The following is a 20,917-nucleotide window of genomic DNA, read 5'->3' as shown; positions in this document are numbered from 1 at the left end:
CAAACTGGCCAGCAGGGCGGTGGAGGCTTTGAGAGCCACACGATATGTGTGAAAGAGCCACCTGTGGCTCCCAAGTTGGGTTGCTGAGTCTAATTCAAGAAATATCTGGGGACTTTGAGGGTGGAGCCAGGAGACTTTGGGGTGGAGCCAGGAGACACTGGGAGTGAAACCAGGAGCAAGGTGATGACAAGCATAATAGAACTCCAAAGGGAGTTCAGGCCATCACATTTAAAGGGACCGCACACCTTTTAAATGCCTCCCCTCTCTTGGAAAGAATGAAGGATAGGGGTACCTTCTTTTAGGGCTCATAGAACTGGACCCCCTGATCCAATCTTTTTGAAACTTAGAGAGTATTTTGGGGAGAGGCACTGGATGCTATGCTGTAAATTTGGTGCCTCTACCTCAAAAAAACCCCAGCTGTCTCAGAGCCCCAGATACCTGTGGATCAATTCTCCATTATACCCTATGGGAATCAATCTTCATAGGGAATAATGGAGTGCCCTGCAGACACTCCCCTCCTCCCTCGCCCCCGCTTTCTGATGACCTTGAAGTGGGGGGAGGGTCTCCAAACCGGGGGATCCCCCGCCCCCACCTGGGGATTGGCAACCCTACTCCCTAGCCACAGCTTGGCCACTCCTGCCCTAGCTCTCAGAGGTATACTGCCTACCAGGACCTTTTTTTGTCGAAAAAGCCCAGCAGGGACTCATTTGCATATTAGGCCACACACCCCTGTCATCACCGTTGTTTCACACAGGTTTTTTTTTGTCGAAAAAGCCCAGCAGGTGACAAACATGGATTCGATACACACCCATTTCCAATCCTGTTGCAACCATTACTGAGACACAGGTGGCCAGCTTCAGGTTGGGGGCATGCCTAGGGATTGGCGGTGGAGTCTAAGGACGGTGGGGGTTTGGGGTGGGACTTCATAGGGTCACCAACCTCCAGGGGGTGCCTGGAGATCACCCACTATTACAATTGATCTCCGGCCACCCTAGATAGGTTTCTTTGGAGAAAAGGGCTGCTTTGAAGGAAAGGCTCTGTGGCATTATGCCCTGCTTAGGGCCCCCCTTCCCCAAACTCTGCCCTCCGGAGGCTCCACCCCCCAAATCTCCAGGGATTTTCCAACCCAGAGCTGGCATCCCTACATGAGGCATAACGCCCAGGGGTGGAATTCTAGCAGGAGTTCCTTTGCATATTATTACAACCCTATGATGTAGCCAATCCTCCAAGAGCTTACAAAAAAGAACCTTGTAAGCTCTTGGTGGATTGGCTAAATCAGGGAGGTGGGGCCTAATATGCAAAGGAGCTTCTGCTAGAATTCCATCCCTGAACGCCACGGAGTCCACCTTCCAAAGTGGCCCTCTTCTCCAGGGGAACTGATCTGTGTCACCTTGACCTCAGTTGTAATCCCAGGAGATCTCCAGTCACCACCTGGAGGTTGGCAGCCCTCTGAATCCTCTGGGACAGGAAGACTTTGTGTTTATGGAATTCAAATTCAGCGCCCAACTGCGTTTTGGTGTTTTGAGAAAAGATTTGGCTTGAATTTGTGATTGTTTGCTTCTGCATTCTGAAGACTTAACATAAGAACATAAGAGAAGCCATGTTGGATCAGGCCAGTGGCCCATCCAGTCCAACACTCTGCGTCACATAAGAACAGAAGAGAAGCCCTGTTGGATCAGGCCAATGGCCCATCCAGTCCAACACTCTGTGTCACACAGTGGCAATATATATATATATATATATATATATATATATATATATATATATATATATATATATATATATATATATATATATATATACACACACACACACACACACACACACACACTGTGGCTAATAGCCACTGATGGACCTCTGCTCCATATTTTTATCTAACCCCCTCTTGAAGCTGTCTATGCTTGTAGCCGCCACCTCCTGTGACAGTGAATTCCACATGTTAATCACCCTTTGGGTGAAGAAGGACTTCCTTTTATCCGTTTTAACCTTTCTGCTCAGCAATTTCATCGAATGCCCATGAGTTCTTGTATTGTGAGAAAGGGAGAAAAGGACTTCTTTCTCTACTTTCTCCATCCCATGCATAATCTTGTAAACCTCTATCATGTCACCCCGCAGTCGACGTTTCTCCAAGCTAAAGAGCCCCAAGCGTTTTAACCTTTCTTCATAGGGAAAGTGTTCCAACCCTTTAATCATTCTAGTTGCCCTTTTCTACACTTTTTCAAATGCTATAATATCCTTTTTGAGGTGCAGTGACCAGACTTGTACACAATATTCCAAACGAGATTCTTTGTTGGGGGGGTTGTGTGGGGGTTTTGTGTGGTGTCAGCAACGGAGAGGCCAACCGCTTCTCTGTTTACTTTCTAGTCAGGAGTCCTCCATCTTGAGGGCCAGTGGCTGGATTTTCCCTCCACCCGGCTGGCCCCGAGAACCTCAGCAGACGAAACAAAAGTATCTGATCTGCTGTCTCCCTGTTTGTTTTTACGAACTTTGAAAAGTGTCTTTTGTTTGTCTCAACTGCCCTTCTGCTGTTTATCCAAGTGGAAACGAATGGTACAATCTTAAAAAAAAAAAAAAGTATTTTGTTGAAAGCCGTGCTGGGAAAAAAAAAGAAAAGAAATTCATTCAGCCTACGCAGCTCATGAAAAAAAGTCAAAAACAGCGTGGGAACTATGAGCAAGGAAGATCCATCAGCTCCAAAAAAGCTCTTAGGGAAAAAAAAAACAGATCTTCTGAATTTCAGCTACAAAATTCGGGGTTATTCCTCCGGAACCTATACAGCACCAACCAATAGTGAAATTCAACCCACATTTCTAGGCACAATTTCATGGTTTACAGAAGTGCCATAATCTTTAGCAATTATTTAGTAATTTAAAAAATATATATCCAAAATGCTTTACATACTTAATCTAACTAACAGCAGCGCTGAAAAGTAAGCCCAAAATGTTCATCTCCACACTGTAGATGGATGGGCAGACTGAGACTGAACAATTGCCCCAAGCTATCGAGGAGCTCGTTAACGTTCATTTGAAAAAAATCACCTTTCTAGCTAGTGTTGCCAAGTCCAATTCAAGAAGTATCTGGGGACTTTGGGGGTGGAGCCAGGAGACATTAGGGGTGGAGCCAGAAGCAAGAGTGTGAAAACTATAATTGAACTCCAAGAGGAGTTCTGGCCATCACATTGAAAGGGACCTCACACCTTTAAAATGCCTTCCCTCCACTGGAAATAATGGATAGGGGCACCTTCTTGGGGGGCTTATAGAATTGGACCCCCCAACCCAAACTTTTTGAAACTTTGAGGGTGTTTGGGGGAGAGGCTTCAGATGCTATGTTGCAAATTTGGAGCCTCTACCTAAAAAATAGCCCTCCCCCAGCCCCAGATACCCACAGATCAATTCTCCATTATACCCTATGGGAATTGGTCTCCGTAGGGAATAATGAAGTGCCTAGCAGACATTTCCCTCCCCCCACTTTCTGATAACCCTAAGCAGGGGGAGGGCCTCCAAACCAGGGGATCCCCTGCCCCCACCTGGGGATTGGCAACCCTAGGCCAATGATCCATCCAGCCCAACACTGTGTCACACAGTGGCCAAAACCCAGGGGCCTTCAGGAGGTCCACCAGCAGGGTCAGAACTCCAGAAGCCCTCCAACTGTTGCCCCCCCCAAGCACCAAGGGGCCCCCTTTTTGCTAGGGTTGCCAAGTCCAATTTAAGAAATATCTCAGAACTTTGGGGGTGGAGCCAGGAGCAAGGGTGTGGCAAGCATAACTTAGCTCCAAAGGGAGTTCTGGCCATCACATTGAAAGGGACCGCACACCTTTTAAATGCCTTCCCTCCATTGGAAATAATGAAGGATAGGGGCACCTTCTTCGGGGGCTTATAGAATTGGACCCCACGGTCCAATCCTTTTGAAACTTGGCAGGTCTTTTGAGGAGAGGCATCAGATGCTATGCTGAAAATTTGGTGCCTCTACCTAAAAAAAATGCCCCCCAGAGCCCCAGATACCAGCAGATCAATTCTCTATTATACCCTATGGGAAGTGTGTGTGTGTGTGTATCCAAATTAAGAGAATCCTGTATGCTGAGGGGTTTTTTTGAGCAGGAATGCACAGGAACGCAGTTCCAGCTTCTTTGATGCCAGGGGTGTGGCCTAATATGCAAAGACATTCCTGCTGGGCTTTTGCTACAAAAATAGCCCTGTGTGTGTGGATGTGTTCTGTAATATTACTAGGCTTCCCAATCCCTAGGTCCCAGAGGGGGATCCCCCGGTTTTACAGGCTTCCCCCCTCCCCCAGCCAGCTGGCTGGCAGGGGAAGCCCCACCCCCACAGCCATCATGCACCTCCATGAACGATTCCCATAGGGAATGATGGGGAGTTGATCTGTGGGTATCAGGGGCTCTGAGGAGGCTGTTTTTTGAGCTAGAGGCGCCAAATTTTCAGTATAGCATCTAGTGCCTCTTCCCAAAATACCCCCTAACTTTCAAAAGGATTGGACCGGGGGGTTCAATTCTACGAGCCCCAAAAGAAGGTGCCCCTATCCTTCATTATTTTCTATGGAAGGAAGACGTTTTAAAAGGTGTGCTGTCCCTTTAAATGGGATGGCCAGAACTCCCTTTGGAGTTCAATTATGCTTGTCACATCCTTGCTCCTGGCTCCGCCCCCAATGTCTCCTGGCTCCACCCCCAAAGTCCCCAGATATTTCTTGAATTGGACTTGGCAACCCTAAATATTACTAAGTTCTCAAACATCCCTCTTTGGCATCAATTCTAAATACCACCCGTCCCCAATATCCTGCCTTCCTACTCCTGCTCTGCCAGGGCTTTCAGTCACACATGTAAAAAGTTCAAAGTCAGAGAACCTCAGATGTAGCCTTCCCTGCTTGGAGCCTGAGTCACCACAAAACAGAACTTCCTCTTGAGTCATGCAAAGTCACGCTCGAGGGCACCCGGCAGGCACTCACTCCCCCTGCCCCTCAAACACACATGGAACCCCACCGCCCACCGTCCATTCCTCGTTGCAGGAGGAAGGTGGTTCACAGTTCAGGGGAAGAAGGGCAGAGATAGCAGCTGAGTCAAAAACTGAATACCCAAGTCCGCTTGGCTTCCACCGTGGGGTGAATCAAGAGTGAGTCAGAGAATCCACAAGCTTTTCATGTCTTATTCTTTATCCCTATATGGGCCATTCATGAAATGGCTGTGATTTTCCTTTACTCCTTATTGGGAGGGGGTCTGCCTTGCTGCATTTGTACAGCGGGGGAAGTGAAAGAGCCCCGGCTTGGCATGCAGAAGGTCCCAGGTTCGATCCCCGGTATCTTTATTTTAAAAGGACCAGGTAGGAGGGGATGGGAAAGACCTCCGCCTGAGACCCTGGAGAGCCATGAAGAGGGGCTGTGGCTCAGTGGCAGAGCCTCTGTTTGGCATACAGAAGGTCCCAGGTTCAATCCCTGGTGTCTCCAATTAAAAGGACCAGGCAGGAGGTGATGGGAAAGACCTTAGCCTAAGACCCCAGAGATCCATGAAGTAGAACTGTAGCTCAATGATAGAACATCTGCTTGGCATGCAGAAGGTCCCAGCATCAATCCCCGGCATCTCCAGTTAAAAGGACCAGGCAGGAGGAGAAGGGAAAGACCTCAGCCTGAGACCCTGGAGAGCCATGAAGTAGAACTGTAGCTCAATGATAGAACATCTGCTTGGCATGCAGAAGGTCCCAGGTTCAATCCCCGGCATCTCCAGTTAAAAGGACTAGGCAGGAGGAGAAGGGAAAGACCTCAGCCTGAGACCCTGGAGAGTCATGAAGTGGGGCTCAGTGGCAGAGCATCTGCTTGGCATGCAATGGTTCAATCCCTGGCATCTCCATTTGAAAGGACCAGAAGGAGGGGATGGGAAAGACCTCAGCCTTAGACCCCAGAGAGCCATGAAGTAGAACAGTAGCTCAATGGTAGAACATCTGCTTGGCATGCAGAAGGTCCCATGTTTGATCCCCCATGTTTGATCTCCAGTTGAAAGGACCAGGCAGGAGGGGATGGGAAAGACCTCAGCCTGAGACCCTGGAGAGTCTTGAAGTGGGACTGTGGCTCAGTGGTACAGCCTCTGCTTGGCATGCAGAAGGTCCCAGGTTCAGTCCCCGGCATCTCCAGTTAAAAGGCCCAGGCAGGAGAGGATAGGAAAGACCTCCGCCTGACTCCAGAGAGCTGTCAATCTGAGGAACCAGTGTTCACCTTGATGGACCAAGGGTCTGATTCGGCAGCTTCATGTGTATCATACATCTTTTCCAACTGTGTGTCACGACATTCTCCAAAATTATTGGGGGAGGGGTGTAGCCATATATGCAATAATTAAATCCTCACACACACCCCCACTCCACTCTTTCTCCCAGCTAACAGATTAGGGTTACTAATCCCCAGCTTTTTAAATGTCTTCCTTCCATAGGAAATAATGACGGATAGGGGCATCTTCTTTGGGGGCTCATAGAATCGGACCCCCTGGTCCAGTCTTTTTGAAACTTGGGGGGGTGGGGGTGGTTTTGAGGAGAGGCACTAGAAGCTATGCTGAAAATTCAGTGCCTCTCCCTCAAAAGGTACCCCACCAGAGCCCAAGATACCCATGGATCAATTCTCCATTATACCGTAGGGTATGATGGAGTGCCCAGAAGACATTCTTTCCTCCCTCCGTGCTTTCTGAGAACCCTGAAAGGAGGGGGCTCCAAACCAGGGGCTCTCCTGACCCCAACTGGGCCTTGGTAGCCCTACCTTGCGGTCGAAACCCGGGCAGGCCCATCCAGCCTGACGTTAGGGCTGAGGGGACTCACCTCAGGACGCTGGTGGTCAGCCACTTCTCCTCATCCAGGGGCACCTGAACTTGGTTGCTGTCAGCAAACTCTAGAAGGGCGCCGTCCCGAAGCCAGCTGACCTCCAGAGGATCGCCGACGGCGTGGACGGAGCAGGACAGCTTCACATCCCTGCCCAAGGAGGAGGTCAGGTTGTGAGGGCCTTCCAGGAAGTAGACGGCTGCGGGAGAAAGAGACGTCATCGTGAGCCATGCAGCTGGGGGGGGAGTCCAATTCAAGAAATATCTGGGGACTTTGGGGGTGGAGCCAGGAGATTTTGGGGGTGGAGCCAGGAGCAAGGGTATGACCAGCATAACTGAACTCCAAATAGAGTTCTGGCCATCACATTTAAAGGGACCGCACACCTTTCCAATGCCTTCCCTCCATTGGAAAGAATGAAAGATAGGGGCACCTTCTTTGGGGGCTCATTTTCCATTATACCCTATGGGAATAGGTCTCCACAGGGAATAATGGAGTGCCCAGCAGACACTTCCCTCCTCTCCCCCTGCTTTCCGATGACCCTGAAGTGGGGGGAGGGCCTCCAAATGGGGTGATCTACTGCCCCACCTGGTCGCTGGAGCACCTCATTATAAACATAACTTTCATTGTATTTGAAGGATTGATTTCCATTATCAACTTTGTAATCTTTTGCATTAAGCCTGTGGAAGCTTCAGAGAAACGGAGGCAGAGGGGCGCTGCCTTGGTAGCTGTCTGCTACTGTTGGCTTTTTTCTACAGCAGTTTGACTTGTGAAGAAGACTCTACTTTGCCAGTTCTTGGCTGAAACCATTTGGAGGCCTACTGGTCCCAAGAAAGACTGTGCATATTATAATACCTCACCTTATTTTGTCCTTATAAAGGACTGAGCATACTGTAGGATTTCACCTTATGTACGATTCACTGCTTTAAGTGGTTGTTTATGTTTCCTTTATAAATTTCAATGAAAATTTGTTGATTATATTGGAGGCTGGTTTAATCACAGAACCCTTAGGGGTTCCCCTGCTACCCGCCTGGGGATTGGCAACCCTACACGCAGATCCCCCCAAGGAGAAGGAAGGCGTGGAACAGGAACAGAAACTCGTCGGCCTCTTCTTCCCTAACCGCAAAGGTTCCTGTTTTGGGGCCCAAAATCCAAAACAAGGCTCTTCTTCACTAATACTATAGGAATAGCGAGTTTCCCTTGTGAAGAAGCTGGGGTAGGGCTGCCAGGTCCAATTCATGAAATATCTGTGGACTTTGGGGGCGGAGCCAGGGGACAGTGGGGTGGAGCCAGGAGACATTAGGGGTGGAACCAGGAGCAAGGTTGAGACAAGTACAACTGAACTCCAAAGGGAGTTCCCACCATCACATTTAAAGGGACCGCACACCTTTTAACTGCCTCCCCTCCGTTTGGAATAATGAAGGCTAGGGGCACCTTCTTTGGGGGCTCATAGACCTGGACCCCCCTGGTCCAATCTTTTTGAAACCTGGAGAGCTTTTTGAAGAGAGTCATTGGATGCTATGTTGAAGATTTGGTGCCTCAACTTCAAAAAACAGCTGCCCCAGATTAATTCTCCATTATACCTCATGGGAATCAGTCTCCACAGGGAATAATGGAGTGCCCAGCAGCCATTTCCCTCCCCCCCTCCCCGCTTTCTGATGACCCTGAAGCAGGGGGAGGGCCTCCAAACTGGGGAATCCCCTGCCCCCAACAGGGGATCGGCAATCCCAATCTGGGGCAATTAGGTGTCCGTGGCGTGGGCCCCCACCAACCCCTTTTCTGGTGCCCACCGAGTGCTTTTAGAAAGTGGGTGGGGCTTGTGCCCAGCAAGGCTTCGGATTGGCTGTGCAGATTAAAAGGTAGACATATTTTCAGATGCATTTATATCCCTCCTTTCCTCATGGTTCAGGCCGGGCGGCTCACAGTAATAGTTAAAAACACTTTCTGTTAAAACCAGAAAATGGCCAACCCCCAATTTTTCCTCCTTCCCTGCTTAACCCCATTAAACAGACATTCTGCTTGAAATGTTGAGAAGTCTCCGTAAGAGTCATGCATAACCTCACTCCCTGACATCTCAGAGTTGGCTCCGCCTCCTATGGTAGCCATTTTGTGGTTACCCCCATCACCCTGTGTCAGAACTGCAGGCTCAAATAAGATAATCTGGGGCATGTCATTTTGTGAGACAGCAGCCACTTAGCAAGCATGGCTGGTGCTGAGGAATGCACGGAGGCTGATCTCATATGCCCAGAGAAAGCACTCGGCACATGCTCAGAGACACACTTGCCTTATTACCCTGCTGCTCGGAGATATAAATCAATCTGGATGTAAATCTGACATTACAAACTGCAGTGCTCAAAAAACAGTGGGAGAACATTGTAATCTTCTGAGTCATTCCTTTGCTGACCTAAGAGGAGCAAGTCCTCAAACAAAGAAGCTTCAAGGGGAGATTTCAAGAGGAGATGGTTGGACTGGAATTAACTCACAAGTTCAGAACAATGGGCGGCCCCGTGGCGCAGAGTGGTAAAGCAGCAGTACTGTGGTCTGAACTCTCTGCTCATGACCTGAGTTCGATTGCGGCAGAAGGTGGATTCAGGTAGCCGGCCCAAGGTTGACTCAGCCTTCCATCCTTCCAAGGTCGGTAAAATGAAAACCCAGCTTGCTGGGGGGAAAGTGTAAACGATTGGGGAAGGCAATGGCAAACCACCTCGTAAAAGTCTGCCGTGAAAATGTTGTGAAACCAACGTCACCCCAGAGTCGAAAACGACTGGTGCTTGCACAGGGGACCTTTCCTTTTCCTTTTCAGAACAATGGACCTCCCAGGGCCTAATAGCAACGCAGGACTACTCTAATTTTCACAGCACCTACGCTTGTTTTCTGCTCCCAAGAGTTTCCCCTCTGTTGTAACCCAGCTGATGACAATGCGCATTGTACCTAGGCATTCTTCACACCCATTCTTTCCCACCACCCCCTCCCACCTTCTGACTAAGAACTAGGATAGAAGAATTCAGATCAACGTTTCTCCTCTACTGTGTCTTTTGAAGGAAGCTTGAACTCTTGAATGCTTACACCTTGAAACTCTGGTGCTACTGAACTTGTAGGGATGCCTGCTTCCAGGTGGGACCCGGGGATCCCCCAAAATCACACCTCATCTCTTAGGCTACAAAGCTCAGTTCCTAGGGTTGCCAATCCCCAGATGGGGGCAGGGGATCCCCCAGTTTGGAGGTCCTCCCGCTGCTTCAGGGTCATCAGAAAGCCTGGGGGAGGGGAGGGAAAGGTCTGTTGGGCGCTCCATTATTCCCTATGGAGATAGGGTTGCCAATCCCCAGGTGGGGGCAGGGGATCCCCCGGTTTGGAGACTCTCCCCCCGCTTCAGGGTCGTCAGAAAGCGGGGGGAGGGGAGGGAAATGTCTGCTGGGAACTCGGTTATTCCCTATGGAGATTTATTCCCATAGAAAATCATGGAGAATTGATCTGCAGGTATCTGGGGCTCTGGGGGGGCTGTTTTTTGGGGGTAGAGGCACCAAATTTTCAGTATAGCATCTAGTGCCTCTCCCCCAAATACCCCCCAAGTTTCAAAAAGATTGGAGCCCCCAAAGAAGGTGCTCCTATCCTTCATTATTTCCTATGGAAGGAAGGAATTGAAAAGGTGTGCCGTCCCTTTAAATGTGATGGCCAGAACTCCCTTTGGAGTTCAATTATGCTTGTCACAGCCTTGATCTTGGCTCCACCCCTAATGTCTCCTGGCTCCACCTCCAAAGTCTCCTGACTCCACCCCCAAAGTCCCCAGATATTTCTTGAATTGGACTTGGCAACCCTATATGGAGACCAGTTCACTTAGGAAATAATGGAAAATTGATCCATGGGTATCTGGGGCTCTAGGGGGGGCTGTTTTCTGAGGTAGAAAACAGTTTCAGTATAGCATCTGGTGTCTCTCCTCAAAACACGCCCCCAAGTTTCAAAAAGATTGGACTAGGGCATGGGTGGCCAACGGTAGCTCTCCCGATGTTTTTTTGCCTACAACTCCCATCAGCCCCAGACATTGGCCATGCTGACTGGGGCTGATGGGAGTTGTAGGCAAAAAACATCTGGAGAGCTACCGTTGGCCACCCCAGAGAGCTACCTATGAGCCCCCAGAGAAGGTGCCCCTATCCTTCATTATTCCAAATGAAGGTGTTTAAAAGGCATGTGGTTCCTTTAAATGTGATGGACAGAACGCCCTTTGGAGTTCTATTGTGCTTGTCACACCCCTGCTCCTGGCTCCGTCCCCAAAGTCCCCAGATATTTCTTGCATTGAACTTGGCAACCCTATCAGTTCCCCTAGAGAAAATAGATGCTTTGTGGTGTCGACTTTGTGGCATCGTGCCCCCTTGAGGTTCCTGTCTTCCCCAGGCTCCGTTCCCAAATCTCCAGGAGCTCCCCCACCTGGAGATGGCAACCCTACCCCATCAGGGGCGGGGGGAAGCTTGTTGCAACCCTTCCAACACAGCGGCTCTCTGAAACTACTCAGAGATGTTCTCTCTTTATTACCCCTTCACATATTCCAAGGCCCTGCAAAACAAGTCTGGGAGTCAAACTGGAGGCTAGAACAAATTACGCCGTGGGAGTACGTCTTGCCAAACGATCTGAAAGAAAACGTCCGGCCTGCTCTTCTGCCTTTATTCCGATCTGCAGGCAAAGCTTTTCCTATCAGAGATGGTCACGCCTCTCTCTGCGTTTAAGGAACTTCACCGTTGATTTTGGCGATTTAAGCCGCCGTCGAAGGCGCAGGAGCAGAGGCTGGTTTAAAAGTTGGCAATCCCCAGGACAGCAGGTTTGGCCCTTTCCCTGCCGCAACTGAGAGGGAGGGGAAGATAAATCTGGCTAGCTAGGCAGGCCCTGGGGAAGATCGACACTCGCCTCCCTGTCACCAGGGTGAAAGTCACTGGTCTCCACCTACTTAATGATGGTTCCCATAATCCTTTGGCAGCCTGCCCCAGAGATGCCATGGGCCGGGGTGGAGCAGGAAAAATCTCTCCCAAGGACGGTCACTTCTGGATTCCTGAGAAATACCGCATAACTCTGCAAGCAGTGCAGAAAACCTTCGAGAGAGCGCGATTCTTCTAGCATAATTCCAAAGACGACCTCCCTTCCTGACCTCTCCAATTTATCAGCTGCCTAGCTGGCAGAAATCCAACAGGCAAAGTTCCTCCCCTTCCATTACTGCTTCTCCTGCCAATGAAGCGCCTCCGTCTTGTTTCTCTCTTGATAATCTACCATTTTTCAAGGTTTCTTGGGCTCTTTTTAAGGGTCCACCTACCCCTAAATTGAAATAGATTGCATGATCCTCTTGAAGACAGAAATTCACCGATGGAGATTTTACTGCCACCACTGCCTTGAACACATCAGATCCAGCAGATCATAAATAAAAAACTTGCCCATCAACATTAGAAAGAGCATGGATCTGGCAAAATCCAACCACCAACCCCCATCTGTGGAAGGGTTGCCAGACTCCAGGTGGGGCCTGGAGATCTCCTGCTTTGACAACCGATCTCCAGCTGGCAAAGATCAGCTCCACTGGAGAAAATGGCTGCTTGGAAGGGTGGGCTCCATGGCATGCTGAGGCCCCACCCCTAACCCCGCCCTCTCCCGGATCCACCACCAAATTCTCCAGGTATTTTCCAACACAGACCTGGCAACTGTGGACGGGGGGATCTGCAACCCTACCTGAAGAAAATATATGCTGGAGGGCAGTGCTCATTTTGTAGAAAAATAGGTCGCGGAGCTCATTAGCCTAACATTAGCATATGCCGCTGCCCCCCAGCCAAAAGCAACCTGATGCAAGAAGAGCCCCGGGCGAGTGAGGCCTGCTTGGGCTGGCTAGAGATCCCGCCAGCCCAAGCAGGCCTTGCTTGCCTGGGGCTCTCCTTGGCCGCCCTCCCCAAGTCAAAAAGCCAGCAAACCACCCACCATTCAAAATCACATAAGAAGTGGAGAAAGGGTGGTGTGGGCATCTCCTGGGTTAATGAGGGCTGCTGGGGGTGTGGCAAAGCCCCTGGTGGCTGGCTGGCTGCCCGCTCTCCTAATCCAGGGATTGTTATGCAGCTGCACCTACTATTCAGTGGACAAGGTAGGTGGGGAGGTCATAGGGCATCCAAGCCCCAGTCTGGGTGGGGAATCCCCCAACCGGGAGGTTCCCAAACCGCCGGCCCACAATTTAGGGCCGGTGGAGGGAATCTCCCCCTACGTCGCTGGCACGATGATGTCACCCAGAAGTGACGTCATCAAAATGGAGGTACACATGCAAGGCTGCTCTAGGCATTTCCAGGAAAACTCTATGGCAGGGGTGGCCAACGGTAGCTCTCTAGATGTTTTTTTTGCCTACAACTCCCATGAGCCCCAGTCATTGGCCATGCTGGCTGGGGCTGATGGAAGTTGTAGGCAAAAAACATCTGGAGAGCTACTGTTGGCCACCCCTGCGCTATGGTTTTCTCGGATGCTTTAGCCATTTGGGAGGTAAAACTCTATGGTACAGTAGGTACCATAGAGTTTTAACCTCCCAAATGGCTAGAGCGTCCAAGAAAACCATAGAGCTTTTCCAGAAATGCCTAGAGCATCCCTGTGTGCACGCCGCTATTTTGATGACGTCACTTCCAGGTGACATCATTTCATCGCACATGGGATTTGAAGAGTACTTGGCAACTCTAGGGGAGAAAGAGGGGGAACCCTCAGAAAGGTCCAGGAGCTGCACTCCTGTGAGCTCCTGCTGAATCTGAGGCCTGCTGGTGGGTCTTGGGTATACCATCTCTAGACTACAGAGATTAGTTGTCCGGGAGAAAATGGATGCTTTGCAGAGTGGAATTGGGGGCATTTCCCCCCCACCCCCTGAGGTCCCTGTCCTCCCCAGTCTTCATTCCCCGCTCTTTTCTTGCCCGTATTTGGGCTTCACTGCATCCACATCTCAAGGAATCGAGATCTGTGTTTGTGGAGTAAACATAGGCCTGAAACCCAGGTAGGCTTCCCAATCCACAGGTCCCAGCGGGGGAACCCCCAGTTTTACAGGCTTCCCCCCCGCCCCCAGACAGCTGGCTGGTGGGGGAAGCCCCGCCCACACAGCCACCATGCTGCTCTAGATCTTGAGCAGGTTTAGAAATCTGCAAACAGGTCCGTTTCAAAATGTGTGTGTGTGTGTGTGTGTCTGTGTGCCTTTAAAGTTGAGCAGGAAGTACTTCATGGGAAGGGTCAGCAGCACAGTCCCTCAGTTTGTTTTGCTTTCGTTTCAGAGCAACTCAGTGTGTGTGTGAGAGAGAGAGAGAGAGGAACCCTGTTCTTTTCAGATGTCGTTGTGGAGGAACCAGACCCATAAGTGTGTGTGAGAGAGAGGGTTGCCAATCCCAGGTTTGGAGGCCCTCCCCCCCACTTTAGGGTTATCAGAAAGCGGCGGGGGGGGGGAATATCTACTGGGCAATTATTCTCTATGGAGAACGATTCCCATAGAGAATAATGGGGAATTGATCCGCGGGTATCGGGGGCTCTGTGGGGGCTGTGTTTTGAGGTAGAGGTACCACATTTTCAGTATAGCATCTAGTGCCTCTACCCAAAATACCCCCCAAGTTTCAAAATGATTGGACCAGGGGGTCCCATTCTATGAGCCCCCAAAGAAGGTGCCCCTATCCTTCATTATTTCCTATGGAAGGAAGGCGTTTAAAAAGGTGTGCTGTACCTTTAAATGTGATGGCCCAAACTCCCTTGGAGTTCAATTATGCTTGTCACACCCTTGCTCCTGGCTCCACCCCCAATGTCTCCTGGCTCCACCCTCAAAGTCCCCAGATATTTTTTGAATTGGACTTGGCAACCTTAAACCCAGGAATTGTAGGGATGTGAAGATAGAAGAAGATATTGGATTTATATCCCGCCCTCCACTCCGAAGAGTCTCAGAGCAGCTCACAAACTCCTTTACCTTCCTTCCCCACAACAGACACCCTGTGAGGTGGGTGGGGCTGGAGAGGGCTCTCCCAGCAGCTGCCCTTTCAAGGACAACCTCTGCCAGAGCTATGGCTGACCCAAGGCCATTCCAGCAGGTGCAAGTGGAGGAGTGGGGAATCAAACCCGGTTCTCCCAGATAAGAGTCCGCACACTTCACCACTACACCAAACTGGCTCTCGCCTCCCACAGTAACAAACGTATTCAAAGACGGAATCCCTGAAAATAATAATAATAATAGTAATAGTAATAATAATAATAATAATAATAATAATAATAATAATAATAATAATAATAATAATAATAATAATAATAATAATAATTTATTCTTATATCCCGCCCTCCCCCGCCAAAGGCGGGCTCAGGGCGGCTCACAGGCATGGAATTCCATGGTTCAATAAAACAATACAATACAGCAACAATTTTAAATAATCAATGACATAATAAATAAATCTGTTTTGCATGTTGGGAAATTCCCAGAGATTGGGAGGTGGATCCAGGGAGGGCTGAATTTCAGGGAAAGTTCAGCGAGGATGTGAGTCCCCCCTCTAAAGCTGCCATTTTCTTCAGGGGAATAGATGATTTAGGGTTGCCAACTCCCAGGTGGTGGCTGGAAATATCCTGAAATTACAGCTGATATCCAGGTGACAGAGATCAGTTCCCCTGGAGAAAATGGCTGCTTTGGAAGGTGGACTCCATGGCATTATACCCCACTGAGGTCCTTCCCTTCTAGGGTTGCCACGTCCAATTCAAGAAATATCTGGGGACTTTGGGGGTGGAGCCAGGACAAGGCTGTGACAAGCACAATTGAACTCCAAAGGGAGTGCTGGCCATCATATTTAAAGGGACCGCACACCTTTTAAATGCCTTCTCTCCATTGGAAATAATGGATAAGGGCACCTTCTTTGGGGGCTCATAGAATTGGACCCCCTGGTCCAATCCTTTTGAAACATGGAGGGTATTTTGGGGAGAGGCACTGGATGCTATTCTGAAAACCTGGTCCCTGTATATAAAAAACCAGCCCCCCCCCCCCGAGTCCCAGATACCCACAGATCAATTCTCCATTATACCCTATGGGAATCAATCTCCATAGGGAACAATGGAAAGTCCAGCAGACATTTCCCCCCGCCCCCGCTTTCTGATAAACCTGAAGGGTGGGGAGGTCCCCTAAACCAGAGGATCCCCTGCCCCCACCTGGGAATTGGCGACCCTCCCCCCCTCCCCTAGCCCCATCATTTCTAGGCTCCCCGCCCCCCAAAATCTCCTGGAATTTTCCAGACCAGAACTGGCACCGCAAAACTGATCCCTGTCATCAAAAATCTCAGAGAACTCCACCCACCACCCCCAGGCTGGCAACTCTAGACTAAGCTTTCTGGTTGGCCAAGGACTTGAACTCAGGTCTCTCTGGTCAGAGTTCGGTTTCTCTCCCCCCACTCCCATCAAATAGATACAAAACAACAGAGCTGAAATGCCTCGCTGACTAGTCTGAAACGAAAACAGCTCTGCCCGGGGACACACTGCCTCAGTGTGCCTTTCGGCACACAGAGTGGTACATTGAGGAGCTCTGTACGCTGGGGACGAGGGAAGGGAGAGGAGGCAGACAGTTAATAAATCAAGGCTGGAATATCCTGCCCTGCAGCCATCGTTAACCCTTGAGGAATGAAGGAGACATTCCAGGGCATGAGAAACAAAGATGCTTGCTTGGAAGGATCCCAGGCCTCATAGGCCCCCCGGGCCTCATGCTTCGTTTCTCTAGGCGAGAGGGGGGGGGGGGAATCCACTCCTCTCTGCCAACAGATCCCAGGCTGACACACAAAAATTATCTCGGCTTTTCTCCCTTGGGCTGACACTTTGGGTTGCTAAGTAGGGCAGAAGGCTCTTTTTCGGCCTGCGTCAAAGTAGGGTTTGCCAGGTCTGTGTTGGGAAACACCTGGAGATATACCTGGAAATACCTCAGCAGGATACAATGTCTTAGAGTCCACCCTTCCACGCAGCCATTTTCTCCACCTAGAGATTCGTTGCAAAAGCGAGAGATTCTCCAGGCTTCGCCTTAGGGTTGCCAAGTCCAATTCAAGAAATATCTGGGGACTTTGGGGGTGGAGCCAGGAGATGTTGGGGTGGAGCCAAGTGAAAGGTTGTGACAAGCATAAATGAACTCCAAAGGGAGTTCTGGCCATCACATTTAAAGGGACTGCACACCTTTTATATGCCTTCCCTTCCTTGGAAATAATGAAGGATAGGGGCACCTTCTTTTGGGGCTCATAGAATTGGACCCCTCAGTAGGGTTGCCAATCCCCAGGTGGGGGCAGGGGATCCCCCAGTTTGGAGACCCTCCCCCCGCTTCAGGGTCGTCAGAAAGCGGGGGGAGGGGAGGGAAATGTCTGCTGGGAACTCTATTATTCCCTATGAAGATTTATTCCCATAGAAAATAATGGAGAATTGATCCGCGGGTATCTGGGGCTCTGGGGGGGCCTGTTTTTTGAGGTAGAGCATCAGTACAGCATCTAGTGCCTCTCCCCAAAATATCCCCCAAGTTTCAAAACAATTGGACCAGGGGGTCCAATTCTATGAGCCCCAAAAGAAGGTGCCGCTATCCTTCATTATTTCCTAAGGAAGGAAAGCATTGAAAAGGTGTGCCGTCCCTTTAAATGTGATGGCCAGAACTCCCTTTGGAGTTCAATTATGCTTGTCACAGCCTTGAGCTTGGCTCCACCCTTAATGTCTCCTGGCTCCACCCCCAAAGTCCCCAGATATGTCTTTAATTGGACTTGGCAACCCTACCCCTCAGTCTAATCTTTTTGAAACTTGGAGGATTTTTTGAGGAGAGGGTTTGGATGCTATGCTGCAAAGTTGGTGCCTCTACCTTAAAAAGCCCCCCCTCCCCCCCCCCCCCGAGCCCCACATACCCGCATATAAATTATCCATTATTCCCTATGGGAATCAGTCTCCAAATGTCTGAAGTGCCCAGCAGGCATTTTCCTCCCTCCCCCCACCCCCTGCTTTCTGATGACCCTGAAGCGGAGGAAGGGCCTCCAAACCGGGGGATCCCCTGCCCCCACCTGGGGATTGGCAACCCTACCTCACCTAGAGGCTGGCAACCCTATGTCAAAGTGCCACATCCTTTAAAGGTGATACCTGGCCAGCATTTCGGCATAGTGGTTAAGTGTGCGGACTCTTATCTGGGAGAATCGGGTTTGATTCCTCACTTCTCCACTGGCAGCGGCTGGAATGGCCTTGGGTTGCTATAGCTCTCGCAGAGCTGTCCTTGAAAGGGCAGTTTCTGTCAGAGCTCTCTCAGCCCCACCCACCTCACAGGGTGTCTGTTGTGGGGGAGGAAGTAAAGGAGATGGTGAGCCGCTCTGAGACTCTGAGATTTGGTGTATAGGGCGGGATATAAATCCAATATCTTCTTCTATGCATGGATGGGTGGGGGTGAGGGGTACGCTTGGCTGATGCCCTGGAATCCGGACAGCAAACACATTGCTATGACATGGTTGACCGGGGACGTTTCCAAAATAAAACAGATTCTTTTTTCTTTGATGACTCACGAGACTGTGTGTAAGAATCAAGGCTGGGGACAGGGTGTACTGGCCCAGAAATATGACGCTCGGGCCTTGTTCATGGCAGTGGGGTGGAGTGGTTAGAGAGAGGTGAGTTCAAATCCCCACTCTGCCAAGCCTGGGGGAACATGGGCCCACCCGTAACACACAGGAGTGTTGTGGGGTTGCCAGGTTCGACTCAGGAAATATCTGGGGACTTTGGAGGGGGGTGGAGCCAGGAGCAAAGTTGGGACAAGCACGACTGAACTCCAAAGAGAGTTCTTGCCATCACCTTTAGAGGGACTGCACGCCTTTTAAATGCCTTCCCTCCATTAGAAATAATGAAGGATAGGGGCAGTTTCTTTGGGGGCTCACAGAATTGGACCCCCTGGTCCAATCCTTTTGAAACTTGGAGGGTGTTTTGAGGAGAGGCATCAGGTGCTATGTTGAAAACCTGATGCCTCTACCTCAAGAAAATAGCCCCCTCCAGAGCCCCAGATGCCCACAGATTGATTCTCCATTATACCCTATGGCAGGGGTGGCCAACGGTAGCTCTCCAGACATTTTTTGCCTACAACTTCCATCAGCCCCAGCCAGCATGGCTGATGGCTGGGGCTGATGGGAATTGCAGGCAAAAAACATCTGGAGAGCTACCGTTGGCCCCCCCCTGCTCTATGGAAACCAATCTCCATAGGATATAACAGAGTGCCTAGCAGACATTCACCCCCCCTCCACTTTCTAATAACCCTGAAGTGAGGGGGAGGGCTTCCAAACCAGAGGATTCCACTGCCACCCCCACATGGTGATTGGCAACCCTAGGTGAGCAGCGTTCCCTCTAAGCTGAGTTAGTGTGAGCTAGCTCACAGTTTTTTGGCCTCCGGCTCACCCATTTTTGTCAGAAAGGATGGCCCCAGAGCAGACTAATGTCTGCAGCAGCTCACAACTGTAATGCCAGGAACTCGGGAGGTACGAATTTTGCTCACAAGACTTCACAGCTTAGAGGGAACCTTGGCTGGGAGGATAAAACAACAGGAGAAACAGTGTCCGGAGTCCTTTGGAATATGGATGGGATTTTTCTTTATTTTTAAAGCGCTGAATAAATAAACTAAATAAACAGGTAAGCAGGATTTGCTTAGTTCTGCATTTGCTGTTTGGTTAAAGCAGGGGTGTCGAACTCATCTGTTATGAGGGCCAGCATGGCCACCTTCAAGAGGCGGTTAGATAAAAATATGGAGCAGAGGTCCATCAGTGGCTATTAGCCACAGTGTGTATGTGTGTGTGTGTGTGTGTGTGTGTGTGTATATATATATATATATATATATATATATATATATATATATATATATATATATATATTTGGCCGCTGTGTGACACAGAATGTTGGACTGGATGGGCCATTGGCCTGATCTAACATGGCTTCTCTTATGTTCTTATGTTCAAATCTGACATAAATGAGACCTTGTTGGGCTGGGCTGGGCTGAGCCGTGTGTGTACCTATTTAAGATTAGGTAGCAGAGATATAAACTTTAAAAAGGACACAGACAAATACAGCAAAAGATTTTTTTTAAAGCCCTTAAAACATGCTTAAAACATTAGCACTTATTGGTCTTAAAGTTGCTTTCTTTGTATCTCTCCCACGGGATCCAAGGAACTGGGCCAAGGAAGCTCTGGCTCTTTCCTTCCTGGAGGCCAGGAGGGGGAGGAGCCTCAGCCAATAGAAGGAAGAGAGGCTTGGCTCGGTAGTTCTGTGCCATTGAGAGAGCCTGGCAAAAGCAAACTCTCGCTCCCCCCCCCTTCCTCCCCAAGAGAGGAACCTCAACCAATGGAGAAAATCGAGGTTTCGCTCTGTCGCTCAGGTGTGATTGAGCAAGCCTTGCAAAGCAAGCTGAGATGCAGAAAGAAGCAAGAGAGAGGGAGAAGGAAGCAGACAAGAGCCAGTTGCTCGGGGGCCTGATAGGAGCCCTCTGGGGGCCTGATTCGGCCACCGGGCTGCATGTTTGACACCCCTGGGTTAAAGCATAGATTGGGGTGGGGGTGGAGAAAAGGACTGATGGGAATTTCACGGGGTGGACTGGATGATCTTATGGGTCCCTCTCCCACCCGATGACATAGCTAAGCTGCCTGAGAGTAAACAGACTTGCCTCTCCCAGGCCTGAGGGGACGAAGCTGCCAAAAGCTGTGGGGTGGAGACACATTCCCCTCCCTTCCCCGCTATAGCTCCCTGGGGGCCTCGCCAAGACCACTCCCTGTTTGGCTGGAGGAATAGCAGTTGGGGGGGTTCCCATATCCGCCACCTATCACAATCTCTCAAATTCTTCCTTTCTCCCCACAAGCTGCATTGCATCATTGAAGCTTGGGTGGGTGAAAGATAGAAGAGAGCCATGCAGAGCCAGCAGGGTGTAGTGGTTAGGGAGCCAAGCTACAATCTGGGGGACTCGGGTTCAAATCCCCGCTCTGCCATAAAGGTTTGCTGGATGACCTCGGGCCAGTCCCACACTCTCAGCCTAACCTATCTCACAGGGTTGTTGTGGAGAGAAAATAAAGGAGGATGAAAACTAAACGTGAGCCTGAAATCCTAGACTGTGATATAATTTGGCACTTAAAAAATAAAAAACTCTT

General features: G+C 50.0%; 1 protein-coding gene across 1 annotated transcript in view; it reads right to left on the bottom strand.

Annotated features, from left to right (window-relative positions):
* Positions 1-20,917, bottom strand: part of AXL (AXL receptor tyrosine kinase) — a 93,731-nt gene that overhangs the window by 61,505 nt on the left and 11,309 nt on the right. The window contains exon 2 of the mRNA XM_060257575.1: positions 6,804-7,002. Coding sequence (XP_060113558.1) covers positions 6,804-7,002 — 199 coding nt within the window. The remainder of the gene's footprint in view (positions 1-6,803; positions 7,003-20,917) is intronic.

This window comes from Heteronotia binoei, chromosome 17, assembly GCF_032191835.1.
Source record: "Heteronotia binoei isolate CCM8104 ecotype False Entrance Well chromosome 17, APGP_CSIRO_Hbin_v1, whole genome shotgun sequence".
In the NCBI taxonomy this organism is placed as follows: domain Eukaryota; kingdom Metazoa; phylum Chordata; class Lepidosauria; order Squamata; family Gekkonidae; genus Heteronotia; species Heteronotia binoei.
The sequence above is the reverse complement of the archived record's forward strand: the minus strand, read 5'-3'. Positions and strand labels throughout refer to the sequence as shown.